Raw genomic sequence first — 15,692 nt, forward strand, 5'->3', positions numbered from 1 at the left:
GGATTAAATTTAGTATTCTAACGCCGGGCTTCAAACTGGCCTACATGAGGAGGGTAGAGGTCACAGAGAGGGCTTGTGGAGTTGAAGTCATGAGTTTGCGCTCACACTGTCACAGGCCCTCTCATATTTTTGCCCTCAGTGACAACAAGCCTATTGTTCTCCCTGATAAGGCTTCAGTGTGCACAGTAATGGGAATTAAGCAGGGCATAAGTCACAGAGAAATTGGGTGACAGCTGATCAATAGATAGTGGTGAAGCCTCAGGGACCATTACTAAAGAGGACCCCTTTGTTTGTCCACTGGCGGGGAGAGTTAGTGGATGTTCAGTTCTGAATTAGCTGTGGAAACTAAGAATACACTGAGTTCATAAGGGAAGGGGGGAAAGGTGCTTAGTGACACGAGTTCATTAGCCTGACCCGTGTGTTTCTGCAAACAGTGGGATGTCATTATGAGGTCACATCAACCTCCTTGTTTTCTAAATACAGGCCATCTACTGTTGTTACAGGCTGTAATGGAACCAGTTTGAGCTGCAACTAAGATTATTTCCTTCATCGCTTTGATAGCGATATTTGGCCCAGTTTCGAGGTAATTGTCGCTTGAATGGTAAACCCATAGTACATTCTGTTTGTAAGTATTTGAAGAATTTTAATCAGTTTTATTAGTATGCTGTGTTCAGTGTTGTCCTGCTGCACTATGAACTCACCAAGGCAAGTCAAACCAAATCACCCTGGACAAATAAAAACTGTATGGCTAGTAGGGTTGCAAAGGGGTGGAACATTTCTGGTAGATTTCCAGAAACTTTCCATGGAAAGTTAAGCTGAATTTTGGAAATATTTCAAATTGGAGACTATGACAATTAAGGATATTAATGGAAATTTATGGGAATTAACTGGAAATTAGCTATCTACTGTATGAATACATTTTCATGTGCTATTTGCAAGTTAAACATTAATACCATACATTAAATATATTTACCCTATAATATCATCCAAACTTACTTCACTTTATGTAGTCCATGGGCTCAAATATGGGGCTTCAATAGCCTAGTTCCATGTTGAGGGCCAGCCTTCTATTTTATTGATTCCCTGTTTATTTCTGTTTATTCACATAAATTCCTGTTAATTCCCATCAAAAGTTTCTAACTTTGGCTAGCTACAGCAAAAGAAAATATGCCCTTTAATACGTCTATAAAATGTTTAACACTACAAACAATTTAGCAATGAATCAAAAATGAATAAAAATCGATCTGCTTTGTTTGCGATGCTGTTTTCAGTTTGAGTTTTTCAGTTGTTAGTGAGAGCATGTGGCATACGTTTTTGTGGAATGTGAGAAAAGTGTACAGCACGATTAGAGATGCCCTGCAGCCCTACACTGGAGCTGGAGGATGGAAATGCATTAGCCCTAATCTTTACAGTGTTCAAAATGATTAGCCAGAACATGTGACAACTCCGATAAAACAGATTCCCCCATTAAGTTCTTAAGGCAAATGCATATTGTGGCAATCACTCCGAGACATTTCCACTTAAACGCACAGATAATTTGTTGTTGCATTGCATTATTCCTGGCCCATAACGAGACCCCAGCTGAGTGAGCAATGTGCCAATGATAACTAAAGATATTAATTAGTATATCACGATGGCGGCACATGCATTTTCACCATTAATAAATTCCAAGCCATCGGGTTGTGATTTAATTATGAATTATGTAAATGATTGCCATGAATCATTTAGGTCTATGCATTTTATTAGCTAAATGGGAGAGCAGAATGTAGGCATATCACAATGATGAGGATTTACACACTCGAGCGATGACAGTACAAGTACAAGAATATTTAGCGACTTGATCACAACTTCATGTAGACCCACTGCTAATGGCAGAAAACATTTCACATTGATGAATAATTAATGAAAGATGTTGTTTAATGGCTATTAAAGGGCCATGTTTACCCATAGGTCTTAGGTTTAAAAACTTCTTTGGTGCGTCCATTAAGATTCTAGCGCTGCATTATACATTATTATGACAATATTATTCACATCATGTATTCTACACAGCACCAGCTCGTGATTTATGAAGAAATCATGCCAAAAACGATCTTTGTCCAGCTTAACACTGTTTTATATCACTGTGAATTGAATATCTCTGGTTTTGAACTGTTGGTTGGATAAAACAGGCATTTTAATTCATCTCCTTGGGTCTGGGAACATCTAATTTTAACCAGTCTGGTCCTCACCTCTGAACTAGGGCTGCAACAAACAATTATTTTTATTGTCAGGTAATTATAGATTATTTTGTTGATTAACTGATTAACCATTTGGTCGACAGAGTGTCAGTAGATAGTGGGAAAAACTCATGAGCTGTTCAAATGTCTTATTTTGTCTGACCAAAAGGCTAAAATCAAAAGATATTCTGTTCACTATGATAAAACCAGAAAGATATCCTATTTGAGAAGCAGGAACTGAGATATGTTGCCATATTTGTTTAAAAATTACACTCAAATCCAAACAGATGGACTTGGCCGTTAATTGACTAATCATTTCTGCTCAATCTGCTCACATCTCTAATTAGTTCAATGAATGAAAAGAGGTCTGGTGTTGAGCATATAGATGGCTGTTTTCTCTGGTTTGAGAATAAATTGACCAGCGATAATCGTGTAGACAAAATTAAGAATGACAACATCATCTTTCTGAGCTAGATCAGGACAAATAGCAACATGGAAATGGCCACAAAAGAGATACATGCAGCTGCACAAGTTGCTGTGAGTCAATTTCAAGAAAGATGTAAGTTTAAAACATAAAATACTGTAGTTTCCATGTCAACTAAAAAGTGACATTGTGCACTCACAACTGGTTGGTCAAACAAAACAAAACAACCACTTAGAAATTGGTTCAAACGAATAGGATGTTAGCCTGAGTACATTCAATTTGTTAAATGGCACCTCAGTCTGATTATTTTTTCACATTTTTTGGACTAAACAATTCATTTACATCATGAATCAAAAGATAAATCAATAATACAAATATTATTTGCAGCCCTAAAACAATAAAAGCGAGACAAGAAATAATATTTCATGGCTTGTCAGGCAAAGATCAGAGAACTAAACACTGGGTGACAGCTTTGTATACGTACATTTGTTTATATTATTATTTCATAGTGAAATCTATATCAGAGTATAGATATCTTTTTTTTTTTTTTTACTTTTCTTCTTGTCAGGTTGATGTAGTGCCAGGAACACGGAGTATATTTGGTTTGAAGAGGGCTGTCAAATCAAACTGTCAGGCTGCACTTTTTGATGGAGCCGTATCGCTCACTCATCTGTCAGTCAAAGAGAAAGACTGCTGCCAAAGTCAAATTCGAGAGTTGAGAGGAGCGGACTTACATGACATTTCATTGTCTGGGATTGCAGAGAAGTTTGACGAGCACAGTTCAGCTCTGATTTAAAATTTGTAGGGCATGTTAGCTAAGTAATAAAGTGTAGTAGCGAGCGGCAATGTGGATGGTTGATACAGTAGGTCACTTAAATCTTAACAAGTGCTCTGAAATGTTATGTCGAGAGTCATAAAGTTTCCTGTAATGCGTGATAAAAACAGAATATTGCCTCATCACACATACAAAGAAGGCCTACACATTTCAGAGCACATTAATCATCCTGGCATCATAAAACACTTCATCTCACAGACAGTAGACCCGAGTCAGGCTGGCCTATAAAATTCAATCATCACAACAGTGTCAGACATTGTTCTGGCATACCAGAAAATTCCCCGACCCGGGGAGCGTGTCTCTCTGCTGGATTGTTATGGTGTTTACTCACACGAGAGGCTTACCCCGAGGCGAGCTCCACACCTCAGCAGACCAGCTGGAAGTGTCCCAGCCCCCCCTGGAGGAATACTCCACCCTCCCCTGCTGTCCAGACTCTGTCAGTTTGCAGAGGCGGCAGGCTGGCGGCCAGTGGTTCCTGAGAACTGGAGATCAGTGAGCAGAGAGAGCATCAGATAGTAAGCTATCCATCAGGGAGAACAGGTACACAGAGGTGTAATTTAGAGAACCGCAGCTGGTCCAGATCTTGTTCTCTGTGAGGATGAATGCTACCCTCTGCACTGTTATTGTCACACAGGAATCTGTGCTGCCACTGAGGCCTTCACACAGATTTGTAACAGTTTCTCTGTCATCATTTAGAAATATTATTGAATTATTATTATTATTACATTGTCTGGTATTAGTATTAGTAGTATTATAAAACATCAAAAACCCTTTGATACTCGTTTACCCCCTCTAGTGGATACATTTCTACCTGTGTCTTGCCTTTATTCACTGCCACAATGCTTTACATGCACTGCAGGACTGAAACCTTTAATTTTTACATAATAAATGTTACATATGTGTATATGTAAGGATTAAAATTAAGCATGGAAGTGCTTCTCAGTCTGCCCTTACATTATCAATGAAGAATGTTGCAAACTAGTGCAGATTAATGAACGCTTAAGGCATTTATTAAGATTTTAAGTGGCTCCAAGGTTGTATTTGGGGATACCAGTCTAGGATACAGTCTAACATTAAAATGTTTACGTCAATTACTGTTTACGTTCATTTGGATTATTTACTTGAGAAAAAGCCAATATGTGTCAGACTAGTAGAAGTGAGTTTCATTGCCTCGACAACACTGCCCCTCTGTGTATGAACAACTTTATTACACGTCTTTTACTGACCATTTCATCTGTTTGCATTTCAGACCCATGTTGTCAAACCATGTTATGCAGTTTCAAAATACATTTGATATTATATATCAGATACTATTAATCTTTTTGTATCAGAAATAAAATACAGCCATCAGTAGAATTTCAAACCATTTCTACAGTTTGTCTGTTTCTATCAGTAGAATTTCAAACCATTTCTACAGTTTGTCTGTTTCTAAGTAACTTCTAACTTAAGCTCAACAGTCAATTTTAACAACATTCACAAAATAATAATAATGATTAAAAACTACATATACAAATATGAAATATTGATGTGTATAACTATTAAATCACTGTCATCGTGTCATTAATACAATGAGATTTATCATACAATAATGTTTAGCCTTCCTCACTCTTATATCTGCTTTTTATACATACTACATACATATATTAAACATTATTTGTTTTTATGTAATTATATTATAATAATATTATATTATTATTATACTATGGAGTGCACAAGTGTGATATGGGTTTGGTTATTTGTTCGTATGTGTGTATGTATGTAAGTATGAATGATTCAATATGTATATTTAGTTCAACATATTTAATTTGGAGTGGATGTTTATGTTGTTTTTTGTCAACATATTTAATTTGGAGTGGATGTTTATGTTGTTTTTTGTTTGTCTGATTTGCCTATAACTTAACTATAATGTGTACAAATGTTGTCTGCAGCTGGAAAGGAAACTTAACTATAATGTGTACAAATGTTGTCTGCAGCTGGAAAGGAAAAAAAGAAAACATATATGCTGCACTGTTGTTGATGAAAACTAATGATAAATAAGTTTTTAAAAAATAAAATAAATATTGAGCATAGTATTAGTTCAGGCAGGCCACAAAGTCAAGTTCAGCTCAAGTCAGCTGATAGCAGCTCCATTCCAGCTTCTCCTTTAAAGCTGTATCTGATTTAATCAGGCATTTCTGTTATCGCTGATGTCTGCTCTGTTCTTTATCATACAGGGGGTCTTCGCTGCCTGTCTGTGAGAGCCATACCACCAAGTATGACTTACTGCAATTGGAAATAACATTTCTTTGACAGAACTGATCCTGACTGAAATCTACTTACAGTAACTTCTATAAAATAAAACATTCCTGTTTCTTCTCTGGAGGTTTGGCATATCCATTCATCTGTATTTACATTTTTTTAAATTGTCTTCTAAACTTCTGTGTATAAATCTCATTAGCATATTCCAATACAAAAAGCCTGCAACTGTGTCTGGTGTATAGTCCATTCAAGATAAAACAGAAGCCACCATAAAGCCATCAATATAAATCACAGTACTTGTTTTTGTGGAGCCGTTATCTGGATTTCGGCAGAAGTTGATTAATTATTAATCATGTGTCAAGCCAAAATGCTAAATATACACACATAAAAATAACAGGAATATGCTGTAATGTTTGGTCCAAGATGTGAAGTAACAACATAAACCCTTCAGAGCAATAACCAGCAGTTTTTCTAAGCCTCACTGTCATGACAACACTGCCCCTCTCTGTGTGAACACCTGTACTACAGGTCTTCATCTTCACCTTAACGGCATACACAAAGATAATGGGTGGATGCATGGATTTAAATAGTTTTGATTTATCCAGTAAGGAAGAGTCTCATGCTATCTTTGTATTATCTTTTTAGTTTCCGTTTTATTTTCATAAATTACCAAAGCTGTCCTCTTGTTATTTACCTCTCACTTGTGATTGGCTAGTCAGTTTCAGGTGACTTCCCACAGACCAGTCTGGAACATGAGGTGACTGCAGGATAATTCAACAAGGAGCCTTTTGTTTGTTGTTATTATCTACCTATGATTATAAGAATGTGTTATCTGAGAGTTATTTGATCATATTTTAATGTACTTCTTAACACCTCTAGTAGTGTAGCCTGAAAATCTGTACGGTTAATGTATCACGATGAGATTAAAACACAAATTCATAAGCCTATTGGATTTCATACCACAGGACACAGCAGGAGGGTTCATACTGAGAACTTAAACTGATTTATTTTAATGATTTATTCATGATTTGGTCTATAAAATGTCTGAAAAATGGGAAGCACAAGGTGACATGTTGTCAAATCAATAGATAAAACCCAAAGATATTTATTGTACATTGATAGGAAAACATAAAATATCATCACACTAGAGGAGCTATAATCAAAAAATGTTTGGAGATTTTGACAAAAAAATAACATGTATAATAATAAACTGATCGATCTACTTGTTGCAGCTTGATTTGTACCAACAGTTTGTTATCATGATGTTGCAATACAATCCTTTAACCCTGCTAAGAACATTGTGATGAAGTACTCACAGGAAGATTATATTGCACTTTTTATAGTGCTGAGTTGACATAATAAAAGGACATGTGCCCCTGATCTGAACCGACCAATGAGGAACAACAGACGAGAAAAGTTTGGATTGGAGTGTACAGAACCAGACACGACCTCATCTTAACTTATTTGAAATGTTTTTTGTATTTTGACAGAATGATGTTTTTTAATAAATTAACTTCATTCTTTGAAAGATATTTCCAACATTCCACCACATACAACTAGAGAGAGGTCACATACCACCAGTGGTACAACCGTTTGAGAACCAGTGACTTAGGGTCTACTTTATACTGTTTGTTAACTTTACACTTTTTATTCCACCACATTATTCTGACAGCTGTAATTAGTTAACTTGCAGACTTAAGATTAATGTGTATGCCTTAATGCATCTGTAATAATACCAGTATTATTACTACTACTACTAATAATTATTATTATAATTATAATGTACTCAGTTTATAATAAAAACTGAATGGGACCACCATTTTTACTTCTGTGTTGCCTATATATTGCTAAATTATAAATGTATTCTCCCTGTTTACATTTAGATTTTGTTTTTTTTAACATGTGAATATTATCACTCAAACACAATATGCTCTATACATACTGTCATATCCATGTACCTTATGTAGTGTACATACAACCTGCTACATAAACCATATCTATTGTCAAAATCCATTGAACTATCACCTAATTCTTATTCTGGGTACACACGTTATTGTTGTTTACATCTCTCTGTACTACTATACTAGTTTTATGTTTACCTGTGGAGCTCCTTGTCATATTCCTCCTTTACCTGGCCAATAAAAGTGATTCTGACTGTAATGTTTCTGCACTTTAATTAAATACTTCGGACAGTGTTCACTTGCGTGTCCGTACATACTCGTTGTAAAATCTCCTGGCATCTGTAATATGCGCTGGCAGCAGTGAGTCGCAAGTAGGGGCGTCCGTTGTGCAATCCTATCATAAGAGCTGCTGCAGGTCATATGACCAGCATTACTTCTGCATCACTGACCAATTTTACAAGGTTGGTTAAAGCTGGAGTTCGTTTAGTCTCTGACAGACACGGCATACCTTCATCTTGGACAGAACTTTGTGGTGAGCTGTGTTTTTGTACATAACATGTAACGCTGCATGAGTGCTTCATGTCATAGCTTATCTATATAACATGTTTGACTGGGAGGGATCTGTGTAGTTCGCCTGGGTTTTACCACATTTTCCGTGTGATTGGCTTCAGTTTGTGTTTGCACTTGGGCTGGATATTTTACATTTTCCTCGATGCATCGCTGCCTAACACAATGGCAGTCACATGACAGCATTGGCTGGACTTAACCCCTACAGTGTGCCAACGTGATCGCGACACCGCTCTCCCATGCTGCTGGTTATCACCGCGGGCGCTGCGTCACTTTTCGCAGCATTACGGTACAGCGCTCAGCCGACGCGGAAGAGCTTGAACTGGGATCAGTTTAATCGTGTGGGATAATTGATAACTCGCTGAAACTATGTCTTTTCGTAGTATTTCCAAAGAGGCACTGGCTGGATCTGTCACACTCGGAGTTGTGTTTGCCGCCGGTTATTTCTTTGGTAAGATAAATGCTGTGAAAGACTTTAAAGCTTTATTATAAGGTCGGTGCCAAGAACAACCTGTGCGAAGTGAGGTGACTTAAAGAGGCCAAGTGGAAAGTACAGTCACATGGACTCGTGTTTTAATTGATTAAATACAGTTTAAATGTGATTTTTTAAGTAGTAGAATAATAAAAAAAATAGTAATATAGTTGTAAAAGTTACACAAAGTGGAAATCTAACTTGGTTTTGATTTGCAAAAGTACAGAAAATATCTTAAAATAAAAAAATAATAATTCTTAAATTGATCACATATCACAAACATGGTTAATGCTTCTGTTTTTAAGATTATAGGAAGTGACATCTAGCACATGTCTGCACATTTTTTAAGAGTTTAATAACAAAAAAATACAATAATACACTTTAATGAAGAAATTTTTTTTGAGAAAATAAAAATTTGATCACAAAAAACTCTTTAATAAAGGATAGGATAGGCTTAAATGATCCTACACTGGGGAAATCACTTGTTACAGCAGCTCGCATGCACAAGGTCAATAAGAAAATACTCATAAATAAGATATAGAGAAAAAAAAAACAAGATGTACTTTAAATAGATAAAGAGATAAAAAGATATACACACCTTTCAAGTATACAAATATGCATGTTGGATCATTTGTATCATGCATATATTATATATAACAGTAAAGATTAATATGATTACATTTAATTAAATTATTATTTAAATTATTTCTTCTAATTTTTCAACTTGGGGTTATAGAATCTCACAGATTGACGTCTGTGGAAATGAATGTTGCATGGAGTGACATAAATATGTGTTACATCGTGTTAATTAAATGTTGTGCATTACAGGGGTAGAAAAACATTATTTAATCTATTAACATGAATATATGTATTACAAGTTTTACTAGAAAGGTATGAATGATCATGTTAATCCCATTTTTCACCTCATATCAGTATTATATAATGATTTGTCAGAGACGCCGCCCAGTACAAAGTCTATACTATTTATTCATTTACTTTTCTTCTGCTTTGCTTCTAATGACACTCTTTTGAAAAGCTTTTGAAAAAACCTGAATATCCAGTGATATACAGACTGAGTTCTTGAAGTGACATGTCCAAGACTGGTGCAACTACCAGCTGAATATTAGAAACCATTCGGTACAAACCAGAAATGTAGGGGCACTAATGTCATGAGGACGTTAGCCTAGGCTGATTCACTGTATTGCTTTCAGTATGTCAACTTATACTGTCCCATACTAATTTTTAGTAATAATTTCTTTATCTGGTTCTGCTGGTTAAATAATTGAATTTCCCCACTGAGATCACTTAAGTTTTATCTAAATCAAATAACTACTGAACATAAACTGGACCAGACTTCAGTTTCCTGAGGACGTATAGCCTGGATTGAAGATCCGATGGCATCATGCTCTTAAGATCCTCATAATTGTTTCATGGTTCATATTTGCCCTCAGGGAAAAAGAAATCTCCCACAATGAGCATCTCCAAAAGCCACTGCGGGGGAAAAGACAACCCACTGATGCAGTACGTCCTCAATCACTCCATGAGGGAGCATCCGGTCCTGAAAAACCTCAGACTGGTAAGGATGTCTGTCTAAATACTGCTCTGCTCTGCTCTGCTCTGGCATAATTAAACACCTGATGTCATAAGATGTAATCACAGTGTAATTTCTGATCACTGCCCTCAGAGGACAATGGAAGATTCCTGGAACATCATGATGGTTGCCTGTGAGCAGTCGCAGTTCATGGCCAATCTGGCAAGACTAATACATGCCAAGAAAGCACTGGAGATTGGTAAGAGCCTCAGACTTAACATCACATCTAGTCTCTGGAGACGGCACATCTGCAATAATCCTTAACCTGTTCAGACGAATTACGGTAAAAGAATGGGCAGAGCATAAATGACGTGACCCGTAGATTTCCGAAGCGCAGCTTTGAAGCCAAAACTATGAGGAATTACACTTCTGACTTGACTTCATTTCCCAGCACCCGAGGCAGCGAAAAGAGAGAGCGGGCTCTATAACGAGGGACTGCACCATGAAAATCATATAAAAAGGCTGATAAAATGTTCAGCAGTGAAAATTTATTTAGACTTCTCGAGGGTACTCAATGTCAGTTTGAGTTTTAAAATGACTTTGAAGTAGAGTGTAGTTAATCCAATTTGGTTTTGTTTTTTTGTACTTGTAAATGTGTTTATAAAATAAGATAAGCTTTTTATTATTCCCAGAGGAGAAATTCAATTGTTGCAGCAACACGGGAACAGAAATAAGTGCAGATATTATGAGGTAAAGTGACAGTGGTGCTTAGTAACAGCAAAGTCAGAAATTATTAACTGTATCAATATCAATGAAATTACTTCGGGCATGTATTTCCTTTGTGGAAACAAACTAATAGCTGCTGACTTCACGACCTCAAAGACTCAAAACTCAAACTCATTATTCTCAGTGGGTTTAAAAACACAGCCACCACTAGATAGAGACATTGCATGCCATGAGAGGGCAGCATATATAGTGATGGGATAGATACAGTATATCAAATCGGCATTATTACACATTATTGTGAGCGTATTGAATCGGGGATAAGAATATCGTCTCAGCCCTGAAAAAACATTATTTCGCTTTACTCTATCCTTCATGCTGATCTTAGCGCCCTCTCACTGCAGGAGTATACACTGGTTACAACACACTGAACATGGCACTGGCGTTGCCTGACGATGGCGTTTTGGTGGCGTGCGACATCAGTGAAGAATACACCAACATTGGCAAACCCTTCTGGAAAGAGGTACCGTTTATATCTATGTTTTATGATTTGTAAAAACACTGTAGTATCATAGCTTTCATTATGTGATGTGTTATCCTGCTGTATTGTTCCCATATTGCAAAGTGCTGATCAGAGGATTTTCATACACCACAGGTAATAAGACGTACTGTAGTTCTGCTTGCAGCGAGTCTGTGCACATAGCCTGGGAACCAGATGAATTTGTCGAGCTCAAGATGTTATTTGTTCTGGCAGATGATTAGTCTGATTGCCAGGCTACTGTGCACCTGCGTGCGGAGCAGACTTCACTGTCTTCTGGTCTTTTTGTGTGATGAAAGATGACTGCTGGACCAATCTGCCAGACAAGGCTGCACACTGAAAACCAATCACCAACCAAAAATAACAAACATTTGATGGTTCCAGCCTCTAAAATGTGTGGATCTGCTGGTTTTCTTTGTTTTATAATAATGTGAGTTTAATATCTTTGGGCTTTGGACTCAGACTTGGAAAATCATTGGCCTCTCAGAACAGGCTAAATGATTTGTCAAGCAACTAACTGACTGATCCGCCAATGAATGTAACCACCATGTAACCGTTTTATTCATCAATCCATCTTCTGTAAACACTTCATCATGGTCGCACAGGGTTGGAGCCTATCCCAGTTGACTTAGCACGAGAGGGAGGGTCCTATCCGGGTTATTGTAAATATCCTGTTTGCATAAATAATACATGTGAACATGCATGCAAATACACTCACAAAAGGCATCCTGGTGTGCTGCATTACAATGCAAATACACTCACAAAAGGCATCCTGGTGTGCTGCATTACATTGCTATCGTGTAATTAATCAGCTGCACTTTAATGTTAGAAAATATTCTTGTTTCCTTTTTACAGGCTGGAGTCGAGCATAAAATTGATCTACGCCTACAGCCAGCACTGAAAACTCTAGGTACAGTAATGCGTCTCTTTTTTCACATCCACAGCAGCTCTAACCTCTCTGGGGCTACCTGGTCATGAGCACCATTGTTTTGTCCTCACAAAGCTATAAGTACACTCAAAAATATAAACGCAGCACTTTTGTCTTTGCTCCCATTTTCTATGAGTTGAAATTAAAGCTCTTTGGAACTGTGTCCCAAACAGTGGATGAGTTAGTTAGTAATGTAGACAGGTGAGACGTGTGAAGTGTTTAAGTGACATTACATAGAAATTAGTATTTAGTGGTATTTTTGCGATTTAGTCCTCCCAGTGCAATACCACTGTTGTTGTAAATATGGACACAATACATGTGCATTTGTTTTGATTATACTACTTACTTACTTACTTACTTACTTACTTACTTACAACTTTGCTAACAGCCAACACAAGACATACCAGCCAGCTAATATTACTTTTTCATGAAGCTCTCGTCAACGACTAAAAATTAGTCCTAGATTTACTCTTGTCCAGCAGCTTCCTGCTTAGTCACTCTTTACTTAGCTTCCTGTGTCAACACCTTCTTCGGTCTCTGCCAATTATGTCCAAGCTCAATTAAATTGCCCACTTGCCCAGCTCCAGTTCTGGCACGACACCATTTTTGCTGCCTATCAGCATTCCCATCGTGCACCGGGCCTGAAAACCTCTCCCCAGACTCTGAGCTCCAAGCAACAAGGCTAACAAAGCCAGAGAGTCAAAGCAGCTGGACGACATTAGAGGGCAGAAATCAATTTCTCCTTAAAATATACAGCACTATTACACCATTCACCTGATTATGACTCAGTGTAGCATCAAAAATGTGTTTTTATTATATTATATAGTGCAGGGGTCTTCAACTAATATAACATAACCAGCAGCTTTTTCAAGCTTTTTTCAAGCAAATTAACCTTTAAGATAAATCTGAATTAAAATGAAACCTGTGTTAAGAAATAGCCTGTACTATAGACCTGATACTAACATAACATGGCCAAAAACACCAAGGTGTTCAGCAGTTCTTTGTTGTGAAATGAACATAAATCAGTAACACTAACTAGGAACACTAGTTATAGGTTAATGAAGTGAAGCAGAATGGATAACTTTGTCACAGTGAATGAATGTGAAATAAAAGGTGAATATAGTAAATAAAAGTTATTATAGGCTTAAAATGTGACAAATAAAAAAAAATGGACTGAAAAAGACTCCTGATATAGTGGAAAAATTACACAATGGGGCAAGTCACGTAATGATATAGTGGAAAAATTACACAATGGGGCAAGTCACGTAAAAATAATCATAGATATATTGTAAAACCACAACAGTCTATTGTGCAAAAGTTGCTATTTGACTTGAAAAATACTTTTATGACAACTAAAGGAGCAACTAAACTATAACTGACACAACTCAGCCGGTGGTAAAATCTGACCAGCTAACATAACAACAGCTAACGGCTACGTTACCTGTGTTCAGGTGTTTCCCTCAAAAAAAGCTCCTCTCCAGCTCCTCTCCGTCATTCTTCACGGTTTATAAAAAACCTTGAGTGTGAATTATTTCTAAATCAGTTCAACATACAAACGTGTTTTAACGTTTTGAGCTAAATTCGTGAAGTTTTATCCACTTTATTTAAACGTTAGACAGCGGTGAAACCATGACGACGTACTCTGACGTCACGTACGTAAATTATGAGTCACGTACGTAAATTGTGAGTCACGTGACATTGTTTTTATTTACTAGTTACTACTATACAAAATTAGTGAAATGTCCAATCTTGTTGCATGAGTACAAATTAAAATAACAAAAATCTAAACGTGAACAGTGAGAATAATAATTTATAATTTACAGGTGATTGCACAGTGATTGTTCCCAGTCCCAACACAGTGATGGCCTGTGTGGGAACAAACCACTCTTATGTATGGTTGTTTTAGCGTACAGAGTTGTAAGCTGTAATGAAAAATAAAATGACTTATTCTATTAATTTTTGCCACCAAATGATATTTGAATTTGATTCCATTAAGTCTGGGGAAAGATTCATAAAACTACTCCAAAGCCTGAAACTGTTATACTGTTTATATCATGAAGTTATATTTCCCTTGAAGACAGAATTCTAACACTATTTCTTTTTACAAAATGAATTTTCTTTGCTGATGGGTAAAAACTAATAACATTTTTAAAGTAAATTTATTTCACCTCATTAACTATGAAGAATACTGTTGACCTGAAGTATAATTTACCTTTCTGTTCTGTCTTGTTTCTTTCAGATGATCTCTTGTCTGATGGCCAGGCTGAAACATTTGACTTTGTCTTCATTGATGCAGACAAAGTTAACTATGACAACTACTACGAAAAGTCTCTGCAATTGTTGAGGAAAGGGGGCATCATTGCTGTCGACAATGTAAGAGCTTTACTGCGGACGAATATTTAAGTTTGACTTCTTACAGTAGCGGACAAATCTTTAAACTTGTATTTTATTCTGGTCCTGCAGGTGCTGTGGAGTGGAAAGGTGGTCAGTCCGGATCCCGACGATGAGGACACTGTGGCCATTGACAAGCTCAACAAGAAGCTGCACAGAGATGTTCGAATTAACCTGAGCATGCTCACTGTGGGAGATGGGCTCACACTGGCTATCAAACTATAGAATTAGTGTCAATGATTAATCAGCTTTGGAAGGGATAGTGTATGTCTTACATATAATTAACACATGGGTTTTAGCTGAAACATGTCTATAAACAAAGACATGTGGACTTATGACTTATGGATCACTTATTTTTAAGTAATTTCACTGCCAGTTTTATTACCTCAGAATCTGTAATAATTTTAGTTACAAGATAAAGTGGAACGTTTCAATAAAATGTCGACAGAATTTGATTAAATTTTGTGTTATGTATTTTTGTCAAATTACAAGAGAGGATGACTGTTGATTTCAGGACTTTATTGCAAAGGTTAGACACACCAACACACAAACTGCTTCCTGATAAGTGCCACAGTCCTCAAAAATGGGAAGAAAAAGTGGATGATTCACTCACATATTCTTTCACTCAAGTCACACTGAGGAAAGGAAAATCCATTTATAGCATTATATTGAAACTTAGAAGCAGGCATTTAAGGTAGCAAAGGTCTCAAACTCATCACACAGTATAATTAAGCCTCTCTAGAAAGATAAGTGAAGACCAGCCAACAGATTGGTTTCGATCTGGATAAGCAGTTTTTCTTGGCAGAACATAACTACCAAAATACAAATAAAATGTGCAAATAAAACAAAAGGAGAAAGAGCTTAAATAAAGATATATTCTACTGTGCAAAATAAGAGCTCAGATTTACATTCTATGTTAACACACTTC

The 15,692-nt window shown here is 36.7% G+C and overlaps 1 protein-coding gene and 1 long non-coding RNA gene across 8 annotated transcripts in view; one reads left to right on the forward strand and one right to left on the reverse strand.

The window, feature by feature from the left end:
- The window catches only part of LOC113747859 (uncharacterized), a 103,847-nt gene extending 89,494 nt beyond the window's left edge, over positions 1-14,353 (reverse strand). For 4 of the 5 annotated variants that reach the window (XR_003463955.1, XR_003463957.1, XR_003463954.1 and 1 more), the window contains exons 1-2: positions 13,815-14,353; positions 3,807-3,957 (exon numbers count right to left, since the gene is read on the reverse strand). This is a non-coding gene — a long non-coding RNA (uncharacterized LOC113747859). The remainder of the gene's footprint in view (positions 1-3,806; positions 3,958-13,814) is intronic. The other variant, XR_003463958.1, reaches the window with a different exon arrangement.
- LOC104930625 (catechol O-methyltransferase domain-containing protein 1) lies at positions 7,991-15,214 on the forward strand. Of its 3 annotated transcripts, XM_027289332.1 has the most exons (8): positions 8,042-8,146; positions 8,565-8,632; positions 10,105-10,229; positions 10,338-10,443; positions 11,312-11,430; positions 12,301-12,355; positions 14,613-14,746; positions 14,837-15,214. In XM_027289332.1, the coding sequence occupies exons 3-8, from the start codon at positions 10,125-10,127 to the stop codon at positions 14,987-14,989; spliced, it is 672 nt and encodes a 223-aa protein (XP_027145133.1). In that variant the 5' UTR covers positions 8,042-8,146; positions 8,565-8,632; positions 10,105-10,124; the 3' UTR covers positions 14,990-15,214. The 3 variants fall into 3 exon arrangements, with proteins under 3 accessions (XP_010743888.3, XP_027145133.1, XP_010743812.3); XM_010745586.3 differs by lacking the exon at positions 8,565-8,632 and having other exon boundaries at positions 7,991-8,146; XM_010745510.3 differs by lacking the exon at positions 8,042-8,146 and having other exon boundaries at positions 8,472-8,632.
- Positions 15,215-15,692: the final 478 nt, after the last annotated feature.

Source organism: Larimichthys crocea, chromosome XVI (assembly GCF_000972845.2).
Source record: "Larimichthys crocea isolate SSNF chromosome XVI, L_crocea_2.0, whole genome shotgun sequence".
NCBI lineage: Eukaryota > Metazoa > Chordata > Actinopteri > Sciaenidae > Larimichthys > Larimichthys crocea.